At 43.8% G+C, this 25,058-nt stretch overlaps 2 protein-coding genes across 2 annotated transcripts; one reads left to right on the top strand and one right to left on the bottom strand.

Annotated features, from left to right (window-relative positions):
* Nucleotides 1-2,434: 2,434 nt before the first annotated feature.
* Nucleotides 2,435-8,035, bottom strand: LOC127080103 (uncharacterized). The gene is made up of 2 exons (XM_051020431.1): nucleotides 3,576-8,035; nucleotides 2,435-2,936 (listed from the first exon to the last, which is right to left on the bottom strand). Exons 1-2 carry the CDS (start codon nucleotides 8,033-8,035, stop codon nucleotides 2,435-2,437), a joined length of 4,962 nt encoding a protein of 1,653 aa, XP_050876388.1.
* A 7,984-nt stretch (nucleotides 8,036-16,019) lies between these two features.
* On the top strand, nucleotides 16,020-17,027 carry LOC127080104 (pollen-specific leucine-rich repeat extensin-like protein 1). Its single transcript, XM_051020432.1, has one exon. It carries the CDS (start codon nucleotides 16,020-16,022, stop codon nucleotides 17,025-17,027), a length of 1,008 nt encoding a protein of 335 aa, XP_050876389.1.
* Nucleotides 17,028-25,058: the final 8,031 nt, after the last annotated feature.

Consider the following 25,058-nt stretch of genomic DNA (forward strand, 5'->3'; position numbering starts at 1 on the left):
CTCCTCTTCCGGGCAGGTCGACTTCTCATGGGTTGCGGACGAGCCCTTGGAGGAGGAATCCGACTTCTGTGACGAGGCCATCACTGCTCACGCTATGGTCGAGACCATAAGCCGGGAGGATCCACCAAACTGGTATTGCTGCGCCCCCAAGGAAGAAGACCGCATTTGTCATCATTTCCCGGGGAAGCAGTTCACCATGTATGAATTTGCTTTTCGTGAGGCGGGGATCAGACTGCCCTTCAACTCCTTCCAGATGTCGGTCTTCAAGTGGCTCCGGCTGGCGCCGTCCCAACTACATCCTAATGCCCTCGCATTTATGCGGGCATTCGAGTTAGTTTGCCAGTTCCTCGGCATTGGTTGCACCCGGGCTCTCTTCTTCCACGTCTTCCATCTCCAGAGGTCCGGTTCCCGTGGTCGCCACAGTTGGGTTTCTTTCAAGCAGCCCGTGCGTCTGTTCAAGACGTACGAGGATTCTGTTCGCCATTTCAAAAGCCGGTGGTACGTGGTGATGCCGATTACCCGGGCTGCCCTTCACTCTCTATACTACTATCAACGGGAACCCAACGGGGAGGAGACGCTGATGTCGAAGATACCGCTGAGGTGGCAGCGTGATCATTTCGATCTCTCCACGGCGCATTACCGGGTCAAGTACGCGATGCTCGGCGAGGAGGATAGGCTCGCGTACAAGAAGCTGGTCGATTACGTGCAGAGCTTCAGCTTGGCGTTCTGGGCGAATCGACAGGGCGTGCCCTACCTGGATGAGGCCGGGGAGCTAATCACCGAGACGCGTTATATCAATACGAAGGCTCTGCTCGAGTGTGATACCGAGGAGGAAGCTCTGGCGTTATTGAGTAGGCAGACTTTGTTTAGCTTTTTATTTCTGTTTATGACTTCGGTCGCTAATGTTTGTGTGTAATTTACTTGCAGGTGCCATGCCCAATGCTCGTGATCGGGTGCTGAAGCTAGCGAATCAGGTCAGCGCTCCTGACCGGGTGCCCAAGAAGAAGAAGAAAACTGTGGCCCGTGTCTCGGAGACTGCTGGCGATGCCGGGGTCGGTCCCTCGCAGGCGGCGAGCGTGATTCCTTCCTCTCCTCCTCGATCTAACCCGATCACCATTCCTGATAGCAGTCCGTCGCCAGCGGCTTCTCCCCTCCATAAACGGAAGCGTCCGGCTGGGGCCCTTACCAGGTCGTCTCCAGGAGGTTCGCATGGACCGGGCAGCTATCTTCTGCCTCCCTGCTATGTGGAACGGTCGTTCTTCAAGGCCGAGGAGTCGATTGCTGTGCCTGCGCCTGAGGCCAAGGCTATTCTGGACCAGGATGTTGCTGCCCGGAGGAAAGATCTGGCCAGGGATATTGCTGCCGTCATCCGGGTGATGGAGACGGCCATGGTTCTGACCGACACTTCGGTCTCCACCGCCTCGCTGGAGGAAGCCCTTTTGCAGGTTCGGACAGAGAAGGAAAGACTATCTCAAGATCTGTCGGACTACAAAGAAGAGCATCAGCTGCAGGAAGGGCTGCGCCAGAAGCTGGAGGAGGTGGAAAGGGAGAGGGACCAGTTGAAGGCTGCTAAGGCGAGCCTGGAAGAGCAGGTGGTCGACCATCAGAAGCTGACCGAGGACAACGCCTACCTACGGGCTCAGGTTGAGTCTCTCGAGGGAAAGGTCCGTCCTCTGGCAGATGAGACCGAGGAGGAACGCGCCTTTGGCTCGCGCGGTGAGCTGCTAGGGCATATTCGGACTCTCAACCAAGATCTTGTGGCCTGCTTCAAAGAGGGTTTCGACAATGCTGTCGAGCAGCTCGGGCTTCTGAACCCCGAGTTGGTGACGGAAGGGTCGGCCTATAACTGCTGCGTCCGGGATGGTGAGATCATCTGCCCGTTTGAAGTGGAGGAGGAGCTGGGGGGAGAAGAAGAAGAAGAGGATGAAGAGGAGCTCCGAGCGGAGTCTTAGTTTATATGTTTTTCTTATCATGGCCTGCGTGCCTTATGTATTTTGGCCTTCGGGCGTTGTAATATGGCCTTCGGGCGTACTTGGCTTCGGCCGCTTTTGTCGTTTCTAATGTATGAATATTTTTGTTACCGTTCATTGTGCTCGTTTGTGTTTGATACTTGTTTGCATGAATTCGTACTCTGCTCGACTTTGTTAATCTCCTCGGTTTAGGGAACCGACGAAGTGTCGGGCTTTGTGCCCGTGGGTATCGAAGCCCGGGTCCGTTGTTCGAACCCTGGTCCCGAGGCTTGGGTCCTCCCATCGCGAGCTGGGTGCCCTGCCAGTCTTGGTACTTCGACGTTGGGTCTTGGTCAAGATCCCAACCGTCGGGGAGGGTTGTGTTTGTTATGTGACCCCGGATCGTTCCCGGGTCTCGTGGTTCCTCCCTGGGGTTTTGGGGACGAAGAGCGTGGCCGTACCTGCCACGTCTCCCCGTGGCGTACTTAGCTGTAATATTGTCTAAGTTTTTCTGCGTTCCATGGTCGAGCGAGTTGTTCTCCTTGTAGGTTTTCTAGGTAATAGGCCCCGTTGCTCGTTTTGTCGCGGACGCGGTAAGGGCCTTCCCAGTTGGCCGCCAGTTTGCCCTCTCTCGGGTTTTTCTGGTTTCTTCTGAGGACCAGGGTGCCGACCTGGAACTCTCTTTTTATGACTTTCGCGTCATGGCGTAGTGCTATTTTTTGTTTGAGGGTTGTTTCCCGGAGAGCTGCTTCGGAACGTATCTCATCGACTAGGTCGAGCTCGGCTCTAAGGGTCTCATCGTTCATTTCCTCGTCTAGGGGCTCCTCCGTCCTCCTCGTTGGCGTCCGTATCTCCACCGGGATGACTGCCTCGGTGCCGTAAGTTAGTCGGAACGGGGTTTCCCCGGTGGTAGAATGTGGTGTCGTGCGGTAGGCCCATAGGACGCTATGTAGCTCCTCGACCCATGCCCTCTTTGCCTCGCCGAGTCTGCGTTTGAGGCCACGTAAGATTACCCTGTTGGCCGCCTCTGCCTGCCCGTTCGTCTGCGGATGCTCGACAGACGTGAAATGTTGTGTGGTGCCCAGGCTGGCGATGAAGTCCTGGAATCCTCCGTCCGTGAATTGTGTCCCGTTGTCTGTGACAAGTGCCAGGGGTATACCGAACCGAGCGAGGATGTTGCGTTTGAAGAACCGGAGAATGTTCTGCGCGGTTATTTTAGCCAGTGCCTCCGCCTCGATCCATTTGGTGAAGTAATCCACCCCGACGATGAGGTATTTATTCTGATATGATCCGGTGACGAAGGGCCCGAGGATGTCCATGCCCCACCACGCGAAGGGCCATGGGGAAGACAGCGATTTGAGGTCGTTCGGGGGTGCGAGGTGCATGTCGGCATGTCGTTGGCATTTGTCACATCTTTTGACGTGCTCTTTCGAATCGTTTTGCATGGTCGGCCAGTAGTAGCCTGCTCGAAGGGCTTTTCGTGCGAGCGATCGTCCGCCGAGGTGTTGAGCGTTAATTCCCCGGTGTATCTCTCCGAGTATGTCGGGGACTTTCTCTTCCTCGACGCATTTGAGTAGTGGGATGGAGAATCCTCTCCGGTAGAGTTTGCCTTCGAGGAGTACGTACGAGCATGCGCGTCGTTTGACAGTGGTCGCCTCTTTCGGGTCAGCCGGGAGTTCGTCTCGTGTGAGGTAATTGTAGATGGGTGTCATCCAACAGTGGGCATCTCCAATAGCGTTGACCTCGAGTGGAGGCGGTAGTTTGTTGATGCTGGGCCGAGGGAGGATTTCTTGGATTACTGATTTATTCCCACCCTTTTTCCTCGTGCTGGCTAGTTTGGAGAGAACGTCTGCCCGTGTGTTGTGCTCGCGGGGTATGTGTTGAACTTCCCATTTTTCAAATCTATCAAGTTTTTCTTTGACGAGGGACAAGTACTCGAGGAGGTTGTCGTTCTTGGTTTGGTATTCTCCTCGCACTTGTGAGGCCACGAGCTGGGAGTCGGTGGATATTTTTACCTCTTTTGCTCCTAGGTCCTCGGCTAACCTCAGGCCTGCGAGGAAGGCTTCGTATTCGGCTTGGTTGTTTGATGTTGGGAACGCTAGCGCTAATGATACCTCTATCAGGATCCCTTCTTCATTTTCGAGGATGATCCCGGCCCCGCTGCCTGACGTGCTAGAGGCGCCATCGACGAAGATCGTCCATTTGTGGGCGCTTTCTGCTGGAGTCGGGCAGTGGGTCATCTCCGCGACGAAGTCGGCCAGTGCCTGAGCTTTCAAGGCTTTTCTATTTTCGTATTGTATGTCGAATTCGGAGAGTTCTAGGGACCACTTGAGCATCCTCCCGGCCATATCCGGGCGCCCGAGCAGCTGTTTGATTGGCTGGTCGGTCCTCACCTTTATCGTGTGTGCGAGGAAGTAATATCGTAGTCTCCTTGCTGTGTTGATGAGGGCCAGGGCGACCTTTTCGATTTGCTGATATCGGAGCTCGGGACCTTGGAGTGCTTTACTCGTAAAATAGATGGGTTTTTGTCCTTCGTCGGTTTCTCTTATTAGAACGGCGCTGACGGCCTCGGTTGCCACGGATAGGTATAAGTATAGGGTTTCCTTTTCTGATGGCCGTGATAAGACCGGGGGTTGGGACAGAACCTTCTTTAGATGGAGTAGCGCTTGCTCGCATTCATCGGTCCAGTCGAAGGTAGCCTCTTTGCGAAGGAGTCTGAAGAACGGCAACGCGTGCTGGGCGGACTTGGCGATGAAACGGGAGAGTGAGGCGAGCACTCCATTGAGTGACTGGATCGATTTTTTGGTTTTCGGGGTCGGAAACTCCGAGAATGCCTGGCATTTGTCGGGGTTGGCCTCGATCCCTCTTTCGGTGAGGTAGAAACCGAGGAACTTGCCTGCCCGGACTCCGAACGTGCATTTCTCGGGGTTGAACCTCATTTTACACTGTCTCGCCTGCGCGAATACCTTCGTAAGGTGTCGAGCATGGGTTATCTCCTCGTGTGATTTGACGATCATGTCGTCCATGTATACTTCGAGCATGTCCCCTATTTCGTTCTTGAAGACTTTGTTCATCATGCGTTGGTATGTAGCGCCAGCGTTCTTGAGCCCAAACGGCATCACGTTGTAATAGTAATTGCCCGTTGGGGTCATGAACGCTGTGTGTTTCTTGTCTGCGGGCGACATAGGGATCTGGTTGTATCCACTATATGCGTCCATGAAGGACAAGAGTTTAAAACCTGCAGAGTTGTCAACGAGCGAGTCTATATTAGGGAGGGGGAAAGCATCTTTCGGGCAAGCCCTATTAAGATCAGTATAATCAACACACATACGCCATTTTCCATTATTTTTCTTAACGAGGACTACATTAGAGAGCCAGGTTGTGTACTGGGCTTCAGAAATAAAATTTGCCTCTAAGAGGTCTTTTACAGCTCGCTCGGCAGCCTCTGCCTTTTCGGGCGATTGCTTGCGTCTACGCTGTGCTATGGGCTTGGCTGCCCGGTCTACAGCTAGCTTATGACACGCGATCTCGGGGTCCAGCCCGGGCATTTCTGCGGCATTCCACGCGAAGAGGTCGGAGTTCTCTTTGAGGCATGCTACTAGCTCTTCTCTTGTTTCCTCGGGTAGTCCCTTACCTATCTTCACCGTCCTTTCCGGATCGTCCCCAAGAGGAATGAGTTCGAACTCCCCGTCGGGGATTGGTCGGACCGGGTGTTCGAGAGAGCGTTCCTTGGGGAACCTCCCCTCTTCGGTCTCGTCCAGCCCGATGCGACAGTCGAGGTCGATGGCGTTGACTCCTCGGGCAGGATCCTCGGTCTTGAGTTTTTTGTTGTTGCAGTTGCTCTTCGTGCTGACTACGGCCTGTCCTTTTACTGCGGCGTCGTAGCATCGTCGGGCTGCTTCGATGTCACCATGGATGGTGACCACACGTCCCAATTTGGTGTAGTATTTCATCTTCAGGTGGACGGTGGATGGGACCGCAGTGAGTTCGGCCAGTGTCGGGCGTCCAAAGATGCAATTGTAGAGAGACGGACAGTCTACGACCAGGAATTGGATTTTGACTTCCCTGGCCGTTTCTTGTTCGCCGAAGGTGACGAGGAGCTCAACATATCCCCACGGTCTGGTTGTTGCTCCGTTGAATCCTTGGAGATCTGATCCGACGTAGGGGGCTAAGTTGGTCTTGTCTAGCTTCAGAGTCTTGAAGAGGTGGACGTACATGATATCCACTGAGCTGCCTTCGTCGACCAGGATGCGTCGTACGTCGAATCGGGCCATCTTTGCTCTTATCAATAGTGGGATGGCCGAGTTCGGGGATCCGCCCGGGAGTTCCTCCAGGAAGAAGGATATTGGGTTGGATTTTCCCCGGTATTTTGTCAATGTCGCTTTCTGCTCGGGGGCAGTCAGTAGGAGTTCGTCGAACTTACGTTTGACGGAGAGGGCCGCGGATTCCCCGTTAGTTCCTCCTCCTGATATCACCAGTGTGGTAGGGAAGTCTTCCCAGGGGCTGAGTGCAGTGATCTTGCCCTCGGGTAATGGTTCGGGGAGGAAGAAATCTTCCGGTCGTGACACGCAGAGGGCCACTTGATAGGGAGAGTTGTCAGGGGGTGTGTTTTCCCGGGGTCTCTTCTTCTCTGGCTCGTCGTGTCTGGGAGCTTCGTTCTTCCTCGTGTACTGCTTCAGGTGCCCTTCTTGGATTAAAATTTCAATCGCATCTTTCAGGTGGACGCAGTCTTCGGTCACGTGCCCGTGACTTCTGTGGAACCGGCAGTACTTTGATTTGTCGGTGTGGGGCTTTGGTGCAGACGGTTTTGGGAACCTGACCCTGCCCTGCTTAAATTCAGAGTTGATACATTCTGCGAGGATACGCTCTCGAGGAGCTGTCAGTAAGGTGTACTCGCTATATCTGCCCGCGGGGCCTCTTCCTTCCCGGAGCTCGCGAGGTCTTTCTTCTCTTCGTTTGTCTCCGTTGCGACGGGAAATGCTCGTGTCCTCGCGTTTTGAGTGCTCGGTCTCCCCAGCGTTACGTCCGCTGCGGGCATTGTGTGCCACCTGCTTTTCCTCGTATCTGATGTAGGCCTGGGCTTTATGCAGGAGCTCGTTTAAGGTGCGGGGAGGCTCGATCCCTACGGCTCTGCTAAGTTCACTGCCGGGTAAGAGACCTCTCTCGAGGAGATACTTCTTCATGTGCTCGGTGGTATCTACCTCGACAGCTTCCTGGTTGAATCGCTCGATGTATGAGCGCAGTGTTTCATTCTTCTTCTGCACTATGGCTTCAAGGGTCGCCTCAGTCTTGGGGTGACGACGGGAAGCTGTAAAGTGCCGGGTGAACATGGACCTCATGACTCTCCATGACGTAATGGACTCAGGGGCCAAGCTTTTGTACCAGGCCATGGCCCCTTTCCTGAGGGTCGTTGAGAACAGTCGGCATTTGAGGTGCCCGGTTATATCATTGCGGTAGTCGAGCATCGCGTTGACGTTGTCGACGTGATCGTCGGGATCTGTAGTCCCGTCGTACACAGCTAGGTTTGGCGGTTTCTCCATGCCTTTGGGGAGCGGGGCCTCCATTATTGCCCGAGATAGGGGGCAATGCAAATCTTCCTCATCGCTCCTTAAGGGAGACAGTTCGTTGTTGTCGGGGCTGTGCCCGCGCCTTGGTGATGTTCTCGCTCGACCACCGTCACGACGGGCGCGTGCCCTGCTGGCGTAGGGTTCGGGAGAGCGACGTCCTCGCTTCTTCGTTGGCTCCGAACGCTGTTGTATCCTACTCACCGGCTGGGGCCGGGCTTCTTGTCGTTCGGCTTCGAGGGCCGTGATTCGTTCGTGCTGCTGGTGGAGCATAGAACCGGCTTGATTGAGGGCATTCACCATGGCAATCATTACGGCGTCTCCTTCAACGGGAACGGGAATGGGATGAAATGTCTCTGCCCCTAAATTGTGGGCGTGAGAGGCATCTCCGTTGTTTTGGGGCTCTGGAGACGGGGTGGATGGATGACCGTCCCGAACGTCCGCTTCATGGGATGGCGGGCCGTCGTCCATATTGTAGTTGACGAGGGGACGGCTGTGATCGCTATGTTGTTCTCCGGCCATGTTGGAAGGACAGAAACAAATGAGCTTTTGATCCTCGTTTGATGAAGATGGGGATAGCTAGTTCCCACAGACGGCGCCACTGATCTCACCTGATCAGGATGGCCTTCCAAGGTCTTGATGAATGGGCCGGAGAATGAAATGAGAGGGGGGTGTACCTGCAAGGTGCTCCAACGCTTAAGTCAGAAAAGGTACAGAATGAGATTATCAGAGTGTGAGTTAGAATACCTGCCCCTTTGCCATGAAAGGGGTATTTATATTGAGCCCCCAGCGCTGGGCCAAGGCTCCTAATGGGCTGGATTAGCTAGGCCCAAGGAGGAGCTGCCAGGGGACGCGTAAGAAGCGTTAAGACCTAGACCAAGGTCTGCCCCCTGGTCCAACTGCCCCTATCCCTAAGGAGACAATATAGGGGAGTTGGGTGACGTGGTGAGTGAGATGCCGTTATGGCTCTGCCCGACACAACTTAGGTGCCCGCGGCGTGGGTTGACGATGAGTGGATGGAGATCATATGAGGAGGACCCGCTCGTTGTCCGACACGTATTTAAGGGGCCGGGGAGACATTCTCCGGGCGGACGGTCGTTCACCTGACGTGTCCTCGTGGTCGCTTGGATACGGTCGTTTGGACGTGGGCTTGGCGAGCATTGGGCCGCGCCGTGCTAAGCGTCGTGGCCCAGTCCAGAACAGAAGGGAATCCAGTGTCATGGCTGTGAAGGGTATGGACACGTCAGAGCTGAATGCCCTACTTACCTCAAATTGCAAAATAAGGGGCTAGCTATCACATGGTCTGAAGGAGATTCTGAAAGTGAATCTGAAGGAGAATCTGCCAAACATGTCACTGCACTAACCAGTGTGTGTGTCTCTGAAGATGACACAAGTGCAGATGAGCTGACATTTGATGAACTTGCTGCAGCATATAAGAAGCTGTGTACCACCAGTGCAGAAGTGCGTGCACAAGGAGAAAAGCAGAAGAAACTCATCAAGGAACTAGAAGATGAGAGATAGAAGCAACTGTCTGCCATAGAGGGGCTAAATGATGAGATAGCCCTGCTGACCTCCAAGCTGAATCAGATGACCAAATCCATCAGAATGATGAATAAGGGAACTGACACCTTGGAAGAAATTCTAAAGGTGGGACAGCAGTCTGGAACCAAATCTGGGCTAGGATTTGGAAAAAGAGCTGAACACAAACGCCCAAAGGCTAGAGTTCAGAAGTTCAAGCAGATGTCAAAGCCAATGTCTCAACATCGAGGAGCTAGGATGAATGATCATCAGAAGAGAATATACCAGAATTGGAGGTGTCACCACTGTGGCAGGCTTGGACATATAAAAGCCTTCTGCTACTGGATTCATGGCTTCCCTAACAGAGCCTCACATGTCAGACCTAAGCATAAAACACGTAAGCGATGTGTTCCCATTAAGAAGCAACAATGGTATGCTAGGATAGCACACACTGCCCTAAGGGCTTCTTCCAGAGAAGACTGGTACTTTGACAGTGGATGCTCAAGACATATGACTGGTATGGAAAACCTACTGGTAGACATTCAACCTCACACCACCAGCTATGTGACTTTTGGTGATGGTGCCAAAGGAAAAATCAGAGGTGTGGGCAAACTGGACTGTTCTGGAGTGCCAAAACTGAACAATGTGCTGTTAGTAAGAGGACTAACTGCAAACCTCATCAGCATAAGTCAGCTGTGTGATCAAGGTTTTCATGTTCAGTTTACTAAGGAGCTGTGCATTGTGACAAATGGTGACAATCAGGAAGTTATGAGAGGAACCAGGTCCAAAGACAACTGCTACCTGTGGGAACCTGATCTCTCTAACTTTTCCACAACATGCTCCTCAGCCAAGGAAGAACAGGAGGTGAAGCTGTGGCATAGAAGACTTGGACATCTCCACTTACGGGGAATGAAGAAGATCATATCCAAGGAAGCAGTCAGAGGAATGCCAAAGCTTCTGATTGATGAAGGAAGAGTCTGTGGAGAATGCCAAGTGGGCAAGCAAACCAAGATGTCACACCCAAAGCTAGGACATTCCACAACCTCCAGAGTTCTGGAACTGCTGCACATGGACCTAATGGGACCTATGCAGGTTGAAAGTCTTGGTGGGAAGAAGTATGCCTACGTGGTGGTTGATGACCATTCCAGATACACGTGGATAAGCTTCATCAGAGAGAAGTCAGATACATTTGATGTCTTCAAAGATCTGTGCATAAGACTTCAAAGGGAAAAGGACAGTTGTGTGGTCCGGATTAGAAGTGATCATGGTACTGAATTCAAGAATTCCAAGTTTGATGAGTTTTGCTCATCTGAAGGAATAAGCCATGAGTTCTCCTCCCCTATAACTCCTCAGCAGAATGGAATAGTTGAAAGAAAAAATAGAACTATTCAAGAATCTACCAGAGCAATGATTCATGCAAAGAAGCTCCCTATGCACTTTTGGGCTGAAGCAATGAATACCGCGTGCTATGTTCACAACAGAGTCACCTTGAGAAAAGGAACCTCCTCCACTCTGTATGAAATATGGAAGGGTAGAAAACCCACTGTGAAGTACTTTCATATTTTTGGAAGTAAATGCTACATTCTCACAGATCGTGAACAGAGAAGGAAGCTAGATCCCAAAAGTGATGAAGGCGTATTTCTGGGATACTCCACTAACAGCAGAGCCTATAGAGTGTTCAACTACAGGACCAATGTCCTGATGGAGTCCATAAATGTCATTGTGGATGATAAAGAGGAAGGAACCGATGTCATGGAGGATGTTGAAACATTCCTTGATAGTCCAGCTGACAGTCCAGTCAAGCCTGAAGAAGTCTATGTGGAACAACCCAAAGGGTTCTGTGATCCTAACCAACCTGAGCATGTATACAAGTTGAAGAAAGCCTTGTATGGGTTGAAGCAAGCACCCAGAGCTTGGTATGAAAGGTTAACTGAATTTCTGACCTCAAATGGATACAGAAAGGGTGGCATAGATAAAACCTTGTTTGTGAAGGATGAAGAAGGAAAAATCATGATAGCTCAAATCTATGTTGATGATATAGTCTTTGGTGGAATGTCAGAACAAATGGTTAAAAAATTTGTTCACCAGATGCAATCTGAGTTTGAAATGAGTCTAGTGGGAGAACTGACCTATTTCCTTGGAATGCAAGTAAACCAAATGGAGGACTCTATGTTTCTCTCCCAAAGCAAGTATGCCAAGAACATAGTTAAGAAGTTTGGTATGGATCATGCCAGGCACAAGAGGACTCCAGCTCCTACTCATCTGAAGCTAACCAAAGATGATGGAGGGCCTAGTGTTGATCAATGCCTGTACAGAAGCATGATAGGTAGTCTGCTGTATCTAACTGCAAGTAGACCTGACATTTCTTATGCAGTTGGAGTGTGTGCCAGATACCAAGCAGAGCCCAAGGTGAGCCACTTGAATCAAGTCAAAAGGATTCTCAAGTACATCAATGGGACGTGTGACTATGGGATGCTGTACTCACATGGGTCTGAGCCTGTCCTATCTGGATACTGTGATGCTGATTGGATTGGAAGTGCTGATGACAGAAAAAGCACATCAGGTGGATGTTTCTTCTTAGGAGAAAACCTCATATCGTGGTTCAGCAAGAAGCAGAACTGTGTCTCTCTGTCCACTGCAGAGGCTGAATACATAGCTGCTGGAAGCAGTTGCTCCCAACTGGTTTGGATGAAACAAATGCTCACTGAGTACAATGTCACTCAAAATGTCATGACATTGTTCTGTGACAATCTCAGTGCCATCAACATCTCCAAGAATCCCATCCAACATAGCAGGACCAAACATATTGACATTAGGCACCACTTCATCAGAGATCTGGTGGAAGACAAGGTGATCACTTTGGAACATGTAGCCACGGATCTTCAACTGGCTGACATATTTACAAAGGCTCTGGATGCTACTCAGTTTGAAAACTTAAGGAGCAAACTGGGAATATGTCTCTCTGAGACCTTATAGCAACCACTGATGTTTGGGATAAATTGTTTAATATATCTGCATATTAAACAATTTGTACTAGGCTATGAATGGTCAACAGATCATAGCTATGCTGCTTGCAACAAGGGTGGATACAAGAGGGTTAGGAGACACCCTACAGAGAGAAGACCTCTGTACCTGCAGGAGTTCAAGGATGTTGTTCATGTAGGAGTGGTTCTGGATGTCAGAAACAAAATCATGGCATCTGATATGGTGGTACCTACTGTAAAGCAAAAGTGGGTGATCACTTGATCGAAGCTGTGAAGCAAGATCAAGTGGATGTTAACTTGGTTGAAACTGTGAAGTAAAACCAAGTCTGGAACTCTGTCATTGTGCTCTGGCTATGTTGTTGGCTTTGGCAACATTTGTGACAAAAAGGGGGAGTAATAACCACCAACACCCCTGACAAACAGAGTGGGTCTCTACAACAGACTCTCATGACAGATCTGAAGATTCCCCCCCTGCAGCTGATGTTGAAGTTTAGGTGCAACTTCTAATATGTGTGTGCTGCTATGCGAAGTTTTTGTTTAACTTCCATGTGTGTGAGTGTGCTGCCACTCTGAGTGTATTAGCTAGTAGTATTCCGCTGCCATGAACTCTGTTATGGGGATCAAAGTGTTTTAGCCAAAAATTTGCCAAAGGGGGAGTTTGTAGGTGTTTAATTGGCTGCATTATATGGTAAAACACTAATGTCTTGACTGATGTCATGACATGTAAGTGTGACTACATTGTAGTTACTGCAGGACTAGCTAACACAGGACTATTGAATGCTGTGACATTCATTCCTGTCAACAGATACTAAGGAACAGAAGTTCTGTTAGAACTTAGTATTCATTTGCAGTCTGGTTATTAAGGAAGAACCAGACCTGGCATAAGGCCTACTGACTGAATGTCAAACTGGATGTTATGACATTCATCATTAACAGCAGCTGGTGAAGATTAGGCAGAGTGGTGTTCTGCTATACTTCAGCATATAACTTAGTTTGTTCTTCAAGAGAATAACAGAACTAACTTAAGGCCAAATGTGTAAATGTTAAGTTGGACACTTTGACATTTACTAATGTAAGCTGTTACTGTAGTATGGTCAGTTTGATCATGTACAGGTCAGCAAATTGTACAGTCTGTTTTTCTGGAAAAACAGACTCAGCATATGGACCTTGATGTCAAGCTGAATGTCGTGACATTCGTGCCTGACAGCATATGCTAAATTGTAGGTTGTTCAGTTTTCTGTTTCAGCTTTTTCTCAGGCTATTCTTTAGGGATTCAACAGCTGAGAGAAAATCCAGGAAATCAACAACCAAGCTACATTCAATGAACCTAACAAATAGCCTATTTGTTAGCAACCTAAATGTTGAATTTGAGGGAACTTGTGTGACCTAAAATTCAGGAAAATACAGGTGCAAAAGCCCAGGTGCTGCAATATAAAAAGGAAGGCATTCCTTCATTCAGTTTCGGGGATTTTGAAGCGTGAAGAGTTAGTGTGTCCATCATACTTCACTGCTGTATTTTGTGAGTCTTGTATTAGACGTATCTTGTAAGCCAAGCCATTATCAAGTAGATGATTGCTTTGGCATAGGGTGTTCATTGAGTTGTAAGTGTTGTGTCACTCAAAGCTTTTAAGCGTGAGTGCTGTGTATCTTGATTTAAGCTGTGAAGCATAATCAAGAGTTGTTTTTGAAGTGTGACTTCAAAGTGTCTTTAATATCACTGAGGTGATTGAGGGGGAGTGAGTAGGAACTCTGATCTTAGGTTAAGATTGAAATTGCATTGGGTAGGGATTAAGTGATAAGTTGTAAACGGGTGAGTTTAGCTTTGAATTGATACTACTAATAGTGGATTTCCTCCCTGGCTTGGTAGCCCCCAGATGTAGGTCATGTTGGACTGAACTGGGTGAACAATTACTTGTGTTATTTACTGCACTTACTATTAAGTTCTGCATAATCCCTGTCTGTGCAGAATTGGATGTCATAACAACCAGTGTGACATCCAAAGTCTGATAACTAGAATTTCACAGTCCAATGAAACCCTAGCTTGCACCATGACCTCTTCATCTTCTGATCAAGACTTAGGAGGATGCCTTGCACAATGTAACCTCATGATATGCAATATGCAATGACTAATGACCTAAAAATGCAATGCAAATATGTTATGCTAGTCCCAAGAGAGGAGGGAAAATTTTGAGGTGTTACACAAAGGACCCAAAAGATTCTGGGTACCAAAAGATAAGATTGTTTATGTTGCAGATATCTTATGCAGCAGAGTTAAAACACCAGTCATGGTACCTGGACTCTGGATGCTCGCGACACATGACGGGAAGAAAGTATATGTTCCAAAACCTGGAACTTAAAGATGTTGGATTCGTAGGTTTCGGAGGAAATCAGAAAGGAAGGATCAGAGGCTACGAAACTATTGGTAATGGTACTCTTCCCTCTATATCTGATGTTCTCTATGTAGAAGGATTAATGCATAATCTGTTATCAATAAGTCAATTAAGTGATAACGGGTATGACGTAATCTTCAATCAAAAAACATGTAAAGCAATAAATCAGAATAATGGAACAATCCTATTCACTGGCAAGAGGAAAAACAATATTTATAAAATCAATCTTTAAGATTTAAAAGAACAAAATGTAAAATGTTTAATGTCTGTTCATGAAGAGCAATGGGTATGGCATAGACGCTTGGGCCACATTAACATGAGAAAGCTATCTCAGCTAAATAAACTCGAGTTAGTCAGAGGTCTACCCAAGCTGAAGTTTTCTTCAGATGCTCTATGTGAAGCATGTCAGAAAGGAAAATTTTCAAAATCATCTTTTAAAAAGAAAAACATTGTTTCTACCTCTAAGCCTCTGGAACTTCTTCACAATGATTTGTTTGGTCCTGTGAAAACAGCATCAGTCAATGGGAAGAAATATGGACTAGTTATTGTTGATGATTTTAGTCGATGGACATGGGTAAAATTCTTAAAGCACAAGAGTGAGTCTCACTCTGTATTCACTAGCTTCTGTTCCAAAGTGCAAAACGAATTTGACTCTAAAATCATCAGAGCCAGAAGTGATCATGGTGGAGAATTTGAAAATAAATTTTTTGAAGAATTATTTGACTCTAATGGAATATCCCATGATTTCTCCTGTCCTAGAACTCCACAACAAAATGGAGTTGTAGAAATGAAGAATAGGACACTCCAAGAGATGGCTAGAACCATGATCAATGAAACAAATGTGGCTTCACATCAAGTTCATCAACAATCTTCATGGATTCTCAATAACAGTCTGTGTATAACTTCTCTCAACAGATGAACTCGAATGAGCAAGCTCCAAGTTCAAGCCATCAAAACCCAGCAGTCATCGACGTCGTCTCCAATCCCATTTACAAATAACCTCACATTCTTGATCGTGAGCCTCATATCCATCTTGCAACACCATTTGAAAAGCTGGAAGTGTTGTGTGAAACGTTGGTTGATTTTGACAACATGAGAAGAAACGGTGTCGACCTCACTGATGAACTGAAGAAGCAAGGGTGGGAAAACTACTTCCAACGTCTCTATGGCCCAGTCTACACAAATTTGGTAAAAGAATTCTGGAGGTTCGCTGACGCTGACGATCACTACATTGTCTCCTACATTCTGGGAGTCAAGATGGTCATCACAGAAAAATCAATTGCTGCCCTTCTGGGCATGGAGAAGGCTGGAGGAAGACACATTTACAACATCAATCCTAGGGCAAAGTATCTGTCCCATGAGATAAACCCTACAATCTTTCAACAGAGTGCTGAAGGCAAGCATTCCAAGAACAATGAATTACATCAGAACCTCCGGGTATGGCTGAAGATCATCTTAGGCACCATCCATCATCTCCCAGCCTCCAACTCCTCAGATTACATCAACACAGACCAGAAATGCATTCTGTACTGCATTCACAAGGGTCTGAAGCTCTGCCTTCCTGCACTCCTCTTCAAATATCTCAGAGACTCTGTGAGAGATACCAGAAACAACATGAAGACAAGAAATTACATTCCTCTTGGGAGGCTTATTTCTGATGTACTGATTGAAAGTGGCCTCGTGGACCATCTAATACAGTTCAGACTCATGGAAGACGTGATGATAGATACTGGAAAACCTATGAACGCTCGCAATCTGAAGAGCATGGGAATTATAAATCAAGTAAGGGTCAAACCAACTTTGGACACTTCCTGGGAAGCTCTTAAAGATCAGAGGAAGATCCCAAATGGACTATATCTGTTCTCAAAGATTGACCCTCCAGAGGTAGTCATGTACTACTTAGATGATCTGCCCAAACAAGGAGTAGACATCTCAGACTTCACCTTAGACTGGCTGCCAGAATTTCCTCCAGATTTCATGAAGAGGACACGAGAACCATCTGAGAAGGAAAAGCAGGCAAAGAGAGCAAAGCTGGGAGAATCATCTGGATCAAGACCTCTAGTACCTCTGGTTGGATCACCTGGTAAGTCTGTTCCTCTCCCTCCTTCTGTAAAAATCAAACCAATTTCTTTCTCACTCCCTCAACCTTCGCCCATATACACAAACTCTGAAACTCCTCCCTTAACCTCTAGACCCTCTAACCAACCCTCTCAAAAATTTAACCTTGCCACCACATCTCTACCTGTTTCAGAAGCAGAAATGCTGAACGAAACCACTTCACCCTCCTCATCACCATCTCCACAATCCCCACCCTACTACACCCTCTCATCTGACACTGAACCTTCTGATCCTCACTCTCTAACTCTGGCGCAGCTCCAACACTGTGCTTTGGCCTCTCAACAACCAACACACTCTAGCTCTGAACCAGAAGTTACCTCTCCACCCCCAGAAAACCCAAACACAACCACCTCTGACCCTCCACCATACGAGTCAATCCACTCTGAACCACAACCATCCCAACCACAACCCTCTAAAATAACCCAACCAACTCCTTCCGCTGACCCACAAACTCCCACACTTAACTTAAGCCCCCCCCCCCACTTCTCCATCCCAAGCCTCTGAACCAGAAACCACCCTTCTGACCCTTGAATAAGCAATTAAGGGTTTTGCAGAAGTTTCAGTTGACAAGGTCAAGTCTCTGACCATCAACTCTGGCATCAGTGATGATCCCTCCGTTGTAAGGACTCACTGGAACATAGTGATAAGTTGGATGACTTCTGAAGCCTTCAAGCTGAAAGGCCTCTCTAAACAAGTCCCTAATGACTTCATCAGAGACGTTGAGATCAGACTCCAGGAGCGTCTAGCCAGAGAAGCTGAGGAGCGGGCAAGAAAGGAAGCTGAAGAGAAAGCAAGGCAAGAAGAACTTCAGAGAATCAAAGAAGTTAAGGCCAAAGCTCTAGCTGATGCTGCTGCTGCTACTGAAGCTGAGGCAAAAGCCAAAGTGGCCGCTGAAGAAACAGCTCGTCGTGCTGAAGAATCTGCTGCCAGAGTCAGAAACGATGCATTGACTCAGAGGGAGTCCTCCACCTTCGTCCCTCTGGTACTGAAGACCCTTGAAGAGCTGCAGAAAGAACAACAGGTAGTTCGAGCCAGACTAGACCAACAGGATTTTGTCAATGTCAACATTCAGAACATGCTGACCCAGCTGCTCCAGAGGATGCCTCCACCTCCAAACCCTTAGGCACTTAGGATTTTCTATGTTCTTTCTTATTTGCTTGTTGCTTTTATCTGCTCTGCTTGTTGTTTTATGCTTCTATGTTTCCTTTTTGAGTTTCTGGCTTCTGTAATTGTTATCTGTTAATATCAATCTTTTGCTCATATGTTTTTTTCTAAGTCTTTTAGATTCTGAAACAGCTCTGATGAAAACATATCTAATTTCTTTCAAACTCTGCAAACATTATGACTTAAAGATATGCAGGAAAGTAACTAGAAACATCAAACCATGGAAGATCCGGTAAGAACTTCTGAACTCCCAGATCTAACTCAGGGGAAGCTCACTACAATCTGATCTAAGACTCTTTTCAAAAATGTTTCATCTCTAAATTAAATTGTTTTGTCATCATCAAAAAGGGGGAGATTGTAAGAACAAAACTGGTTCTACGATAGATTTCTAAGATTTTGATGATAACAAAGGATGAAACCAAAAATGGCACTCTAACGAGATTTTTTCTAAGTATGCAGGACTCTGAAATTTCATGCAGGACTCTGAACTGTAACGAAGGATTCTAATCTCTTATCAGATACAAACACTTGTCAGATACAAAGTGCTAGAGGATCAGACGCTGCTAAGGAAGAAGTACGTCCAAGAAGTTCTGATTATGATCAAAGAAAGACAGGAAAAAGAACCATAAGCTCCAACAAACTACTGGTCGTAGACTCTGATACTTAAGAAGACTAGTACTTTGAGAAGCTTTGATAAATTCAGACGTGATCATCCTATGAAGAATAACTCTGGTACATCAAGACTCTAATGAAGATTCACAAGTCCAGAAAGTGTAACGGAAATAAATCTCACTATGGAAAGAAAATATTTTTAGAAAGATTTGAAATGGCAGACAAAATGGTTATAGCAAGAAACACAGAAGTAATGACATTGAAGACTCATCAAAGACCAAGATTCTGTCATCACTCCAACGGTCCTTCTCACTACTATATAAAGGACAGTCTACCTCACTGAGAGACACACCTGCAACGCACAGAAAATTCATTCATATTCTCTCATTTTTCACGAGTTGCTGCTCTTACGTGAAAAACTCTTGTTCTAATACTTTGATGTAATACTTGCTTACTCTTAGAAGCACCTTACATTACAAATCTATTTTGCTTATTATTTTTGTTCCTCAAGTGACTCTGCGCAGTCTGTATACTTGAGAGGGCTAAGAGATTATTCTCTTAGACGATTGGTTGTGTAATCTTTCAAAATTAGTGGATTAAGTCCTTTTTGAAGGCGAAATCACCTTGGCCGGGTGGACTGGAGTAGCTTTGTTTTCTAAGCGAACCAGAATAAAATTCTGTGTGTTCTTATTTTTTGAAAAAGCTTTTATTTCCAAAACAATTCACCCCCCCCCCCCCCCCCCCCCCCCCCCCTTTCTTGTTTTTCTCACCTTCACTATAGTGTTACCTGATGGTTCTCATATGAATGCTTGTATAGCTAGAAATATTGTTGTTTCTTCTTCTTTGTCCTTGTATAATGTTTTATACATCCCCACTTTTCATGTCAATCTTATTTCAGTACCTAAGTTGATTAGTAGCAATGACTGTCATCTGAGTTTTTCCTCAAACATGTGTCACATTTTACAGAACCATTCAAAGAAAACAATTGGTACAACTAGCTTGCAAAGAGCCATTTATGTGATAGATACTCATGTTGTCATTTCCCACTTTAATATGTTGTTTCTAATTCTTTTGAAATTTGGCATCTAAGATTAGGCCATGCTTCTAATTCTAGTATGCAAACTCTAGCTAAGAATTTCCCTCTCATATATTATATAAATAACATGAATCCTTGTGATTCATGTCATTATGTCAAACAAAAGAGATTATCTTTTCCTAATAGCATTACTAATACTCATTCACCTTTTGAACTTTTACATGCTGACTTGTGGGGGCCCTTTGCCACTGAATCCATTTTAGGCCAAAAATATTTCCTTACCCTTGTAGATGATTATTCTAGGTTTGCATGGGTCATATTTTTTACAACAATGTCTGAAATCAAACAAAGCATAATTCATTTTGTTGCCTCATTAGAAAACCAATTTAACACTACACTTAAATGTTTTAGATCAGACAATGGTTCTGAATTCTTGTCCTTAAATGCTTTTTTCCTTTCAAAAGGCATTAATCATCAAAAATCTTGTGTGGAAACTCCCCAGTAAAATGGGGTATTAGAGAGAAATTACCAGCATATATTAAATGTGGCTAAAGCCATCACTTTTCATTCCAATGTACCTATCAACTTGTGGAACTTTAGCATTAAGCATGCACTTCACTTGATTAATAGGGCTCCTAGCCCATTGTTACAATTAAAATGTCCTTATGAAATGTTATTCAACATCTTTCCTGTCATCATCCATTTGAATGTGTTTGATTGTCTTTGTTTTGAAACCACTTTACGAGTTCATAGGACTAAGTTTCAGACTAGGGCTAGAAAAATCATTTTTATTGGGTTTAAAGATGGTACAAAAGGTTACCTACTTTATGACATAAAATCCCTTGACTTGTTTATGTCACGCAATGTCATCTTTTATGAAACATCTTTTCCTTTCAAAAATACTACAAAACTTCCCTCTGATTAATTGCCTAAACCTATGGACAATACACATGACCTTGATCCAGATATAGTACCTGCTCCCAACATACCTATTGTACATGTCGTACCTGACCTGACCATAGCACCTAGTCCTTTCAGTTCACATTACTTTCCAAATCACAATTCACCTTTAAATCCTTATAGCCCTGTTGTTATAGACTTTGACCTTAATGTCATCAATGATTTCACTAATACCAATCTGGATACAGACCTTAACACTACTTCACCAACTATATCCATTCCTACATTTATTCCACTTGTTAGGAAATCTAATAGATCTAACAATCCACCAAGTTACCTCAAATACTACCATTGTAGTCTCCTCTCCACCTCTTCCATCAATTCTTCTGTTAATCTCTCTACTTCCACATCTTATCCTATCTCTAACTCTTTGTCATATGATAAATGTTCTCATACTTACAAATAGTTTTGTTGTGCCATATCATCAATACCTGAACGAAATTTCTATACCCAAGCCTCCAAATATGATTATTGGAAAAAGTCCATGGATGTTGAGATGACTGCTCTTAAGGATAACCAAACTTGGATCATTGTGGATCTCCCTGCAGGAAAAATCCCAATTGGTTGCAAATGGGTTTACAAAGTCAAGTATCATGCAAATGGAACATAGAAAGATACAAGGCTAGGTTGGTAGTGATCCGCTGCCGCACACGGGTCAAAAACGAGTAATTAAGAACGATAGTCTAGAAAAGCGACACCCGGGTATCGTATCGCAAGGACTCTTGATAAATTAACCAAATAAGAAAACGAAATAGGGTTTTTTATTCGATTAAGAATAAGTGATTATAAAATGTGATTATAAAAAGTGATTATGAAATAAGTTGATCTACTGATTTGGTTTCCTAACTTATCATTGGTTAATATAACTTTCATGCCCTAAACGAATTCCAATCCTTTTTTGATTACAGTAACAATAACAAGCGCATTGATACTAATATATGATATATGTTCCTAATTTCTGAATTAAGCAAACAGATTCTGAATTAAGCAAATGGGTTAAGCACATGCGAATTAAGCAAACGCGATTATGAAACATATATCAATCGAAATTAATCAACACATATTCTATAGAACTTGAATAAAGCATCCTTGACATAGAACAAAATATTGAAAGGGAAAGACATTTGATTGAAAATTAAGAAACTCAAAGTATCGGCGAAAACCGATTACAGCAGATCAACCTTGTGAACTTTAGTTCTCCATGAAATCTTCTAAGCAATATTGTATCATTAAAATTAAGAATAGGAATACTGTAGCAGTGAAATACATAATATAATAAAAGGGAAATTCGGACCCTTATAGGACCCGCCTGAAAATTACAAAAACCGACTCAAACTAACTATTGTAATTAAGTCTGTAATTTCAACGAATTATTCGACCCTTCTTCATTCCGAATATGCCTTTGACTTCAACATGAAACTTGCAGTTCTTTCTCTTATCTTTCCAGCGCATATTAAAATGCGTCAATCTGACTCTTATAACTCAAGTTATGATTTGTATAGTGATAAGGTATCAAATAACTATTTATTCTGAAAATAAAGTACAAAAATAAAACAAAGCCAAAAATAAACTTAAATATAAAAACATACTAAAATAGTAAAAATAGTAGAATAAATTATAGAGTTGCCTAAATACAATAGTAGAAGAATATGTATCAAAATGCACTGATCAAATTCTCTCACACTTGGACTTTTGCACTCCGAGCAAAATTATAAATTCAAAATTTAAAAGAGAAAAACAAGAGCAAAACAAAACGTATAATTCCAAAGGTTCTCTCGTGATACAAAGTACAAGCAGAATTCTAAGTCTAAACTTCAAGAATATGGTGTTAGTGAGCAACTTCTTGTGACATTCAAAGAAGATAGGAAAACATATTACCAAATAGTACATAAAAAAGCAGTAAGATCCTCATAGGATAAAATTCACTCAACTCTCAAGTGTTTAGGTTAACTCTTTAGACTTAAAGCACAACATGAAAGTTAGTACTATCATAAGCTTGAAAAGACTCTAACATCCACAATTGAAATACATGCACACAACAATCAAAATGGCTTTTATTTGGTTGTAATGTGGTCAAGGTAAGGGTGAGATAAATTCTAAGGGGGTACTAGGTTAAAATTCAAAGAGACAAAAGAGACTTGAAAGAAACTGCGGGAGTTGAATTTACAAAAGATTTCATTCACTTCAACAACTCTATAGCAATTGTTTTCTCTTTTCCTTTCTCTTTTTTTTCTTTTTCTTTTCTTTTTCAGAAAGAGTATGTATTGACATGTATTGACATCCTTCTATTTTTTCCATTCATTTTTTTTTCTATTTTATTTTTTTATTTTTATTTTATTTTTCTGTCAATTTCTGAAATATTACAAACACAATTATTCAACCCCACACGACTCCAAACAAGACTCTTTCAACAATTTGAATAGAGTGATAACATTGTTTTTCACTTCTCAGTTTGTAATGAGTTTTAAACAAAAAAAATGGATAATAGGCTCAAGGGGGTTTCAAACAAGGGATAATATTATTCAGGGTTGGCTTTTTGGCTAATGGCTAAAAAAATAAATAAAACAAAAACAAGTTGCATTTATCATATCAATGTGTATAAGTAAATAAAAAGTTTCAATAAGAGTCAATTCAAGTTCTATAGACTAACAAACATGAGTGAAATCACACAAGAAAGAAAAATCAATCACATCATAAGAATGTACAATTTAGAGTTTAATTGATCTACCATAAATGATCTACCATAAATGATGTACAATTTAGAGTTTAGTCTTATATATCATACTAAGAATGTACAAAAAAAATCAATCACATCACATCACAAGTCTTTAATCAAGAGAACAAAGAAAATACTCACAATTGCAACTCGAAAACCACAGAAAAAACATGTCATTTAAAAAATAAAATAAAAAATAAGAAAACACACAAGTAAATGATTTCCTCCCCCACACTTAAGACAAACATTATTCTCAATGAAATAACATAGGTATAAAATAAAAGAGAAGAGAGATGGGAAAGAACACACCTGAGGAGTCAAGGCGGATAGATGACCGCATAAACAACATTTCTCAAATAGAGCTCTTTTACAGTATCTTCCTCCAAAGTTGGGCTCTCATGGAGTAGCTTAAGACGGTGTCCGTTGACTTTGAAATTTTTATTAGTTCCTTCACTTTTTATTCCTGAGTCAAAAAATATTCTTCTATAGGTGAAAGTATTGAATGGACAAATGAAAGTGGTCTTCTTTTTGTCCTCTGGTACAATATAGATCTCATTTTTCACAACATCCAAGATCAAAGGGTTAAATCGCCTTTGGGGCTGCCTCACTACTTTTGCTTCATCTTCAAGTAAGACCTGATTCATACACATTGATGAGTTAATACCAGAAATGTCAATCAATGTCCATCCGATTTCCTTCTTATGTTCCATCAATACTTGTAACAACTTTTGTTCCGGTTCAGAATCAAATTTAAATGAAATTATTACAGGAAAATTTTCATTAAATTCTAAAAATGTAGGGAATGGCTTTAGCTCTAAAGTAGATGGTTGCTCAATGAATGGTACAATTTTGGCAGCAGGAACTACATTTACATCTGCAATATCAACTTTGTTAGTAGAAATCTCATAAGAAATATCAACCTGTAAAACAACTTCAATTTCAGCATAAACTGAACATAAGTGGGTATCAGTACAAACATCACAAGTATAAGTGTCATCAAAATCAGACAAAGAAGGGAAATCAGTTGCAGCAAGTTCTTTTAAGATTATATTTTGATTAGTCATGATATGATTATTAAATTCAAAATCAGAATCAAATCAATATAAAATCAAATAAAATCACTATCAAATATGACATAAAATCAATAATAAAATCAAAATTAGAGTAAAATCAACACGGAATCAAATCACTATCAAATCAGACTGATAAAATCACTAAGAAAATTTGATGAAAAAAACGATTAAAATAAAATCTTAAAATTATAAAAATTTGACTAAATATCAAATAAAATAAAATAACGAATCTACAATTTTTTTTTGAGAATATAAAAACAGAAAATAAATCAAATAAAATAGAAAAATAAGAAATTTGTGATTTTGAGGGCCAAAATTCCTTAGCAGTCTCTTCAAATGGAGTACTATTTCTTGAATTTTTTTTCTTCTGAATTTCTAAAAAAAAAATGGAGCAATTCGGAACAATAGCTTACAAAGTAACCTGATAGGTTGTTGGGATAGTTACATCATTATACTGCAACCCTGCAAATCAACAGACAAACAAAAAATAAAACAAAACAAAATAAAATTCTAACAAGACTCTAATCTAGGATTATAAAATTAGTTAATATTATCAAAGAGTCCCCGACAACGGCGCCAATTTGATCCGCTGTCGCACACGGGTCAAATACGAGTAATTAAGAACGGTAGTCTAGGGAAGAGACATTCGAGTATCGTATCGCAAGGACTCTTGATAAATTAACCAAATAAGAAAACGAAATAGGGGGATTTTGATTCGATTAAGAACAAGTGATTATAAAAAATGATTATGAAATAAACTGATCTACTGATTTGGTTTCCTAACTTATCATTGGTTAATATAATTTTCATGTCCTAAGCAGATTCTAATCCATTTTCGGTTACAGTAACAATAACAAACGCATTGATACTAATATATGATATGTGTTCCTAATTTCTGAATTAAGCAAACAGATTCTGAATTAAGCAAACGGGTTAATTACATGCGAATTAAGCAAACATGATTATGGAACATA

This window comes from Lathyrus oleraceus, chromosome 5, assembly GCF_024323335.1.
Source record: "Lathyrus oleraceus cultivar Zhongwan6 chromosome 5, CAAS_Psat_ZW6_1.0, whole genome shotgun sequence".
Taxonomy (NCBI): Eukaryota; Viridiplantae; Streptophyta; class Magnoliopsida; order Fabales; family Fabaceae; genus Lathyrus; species Lathyrus oleraceus.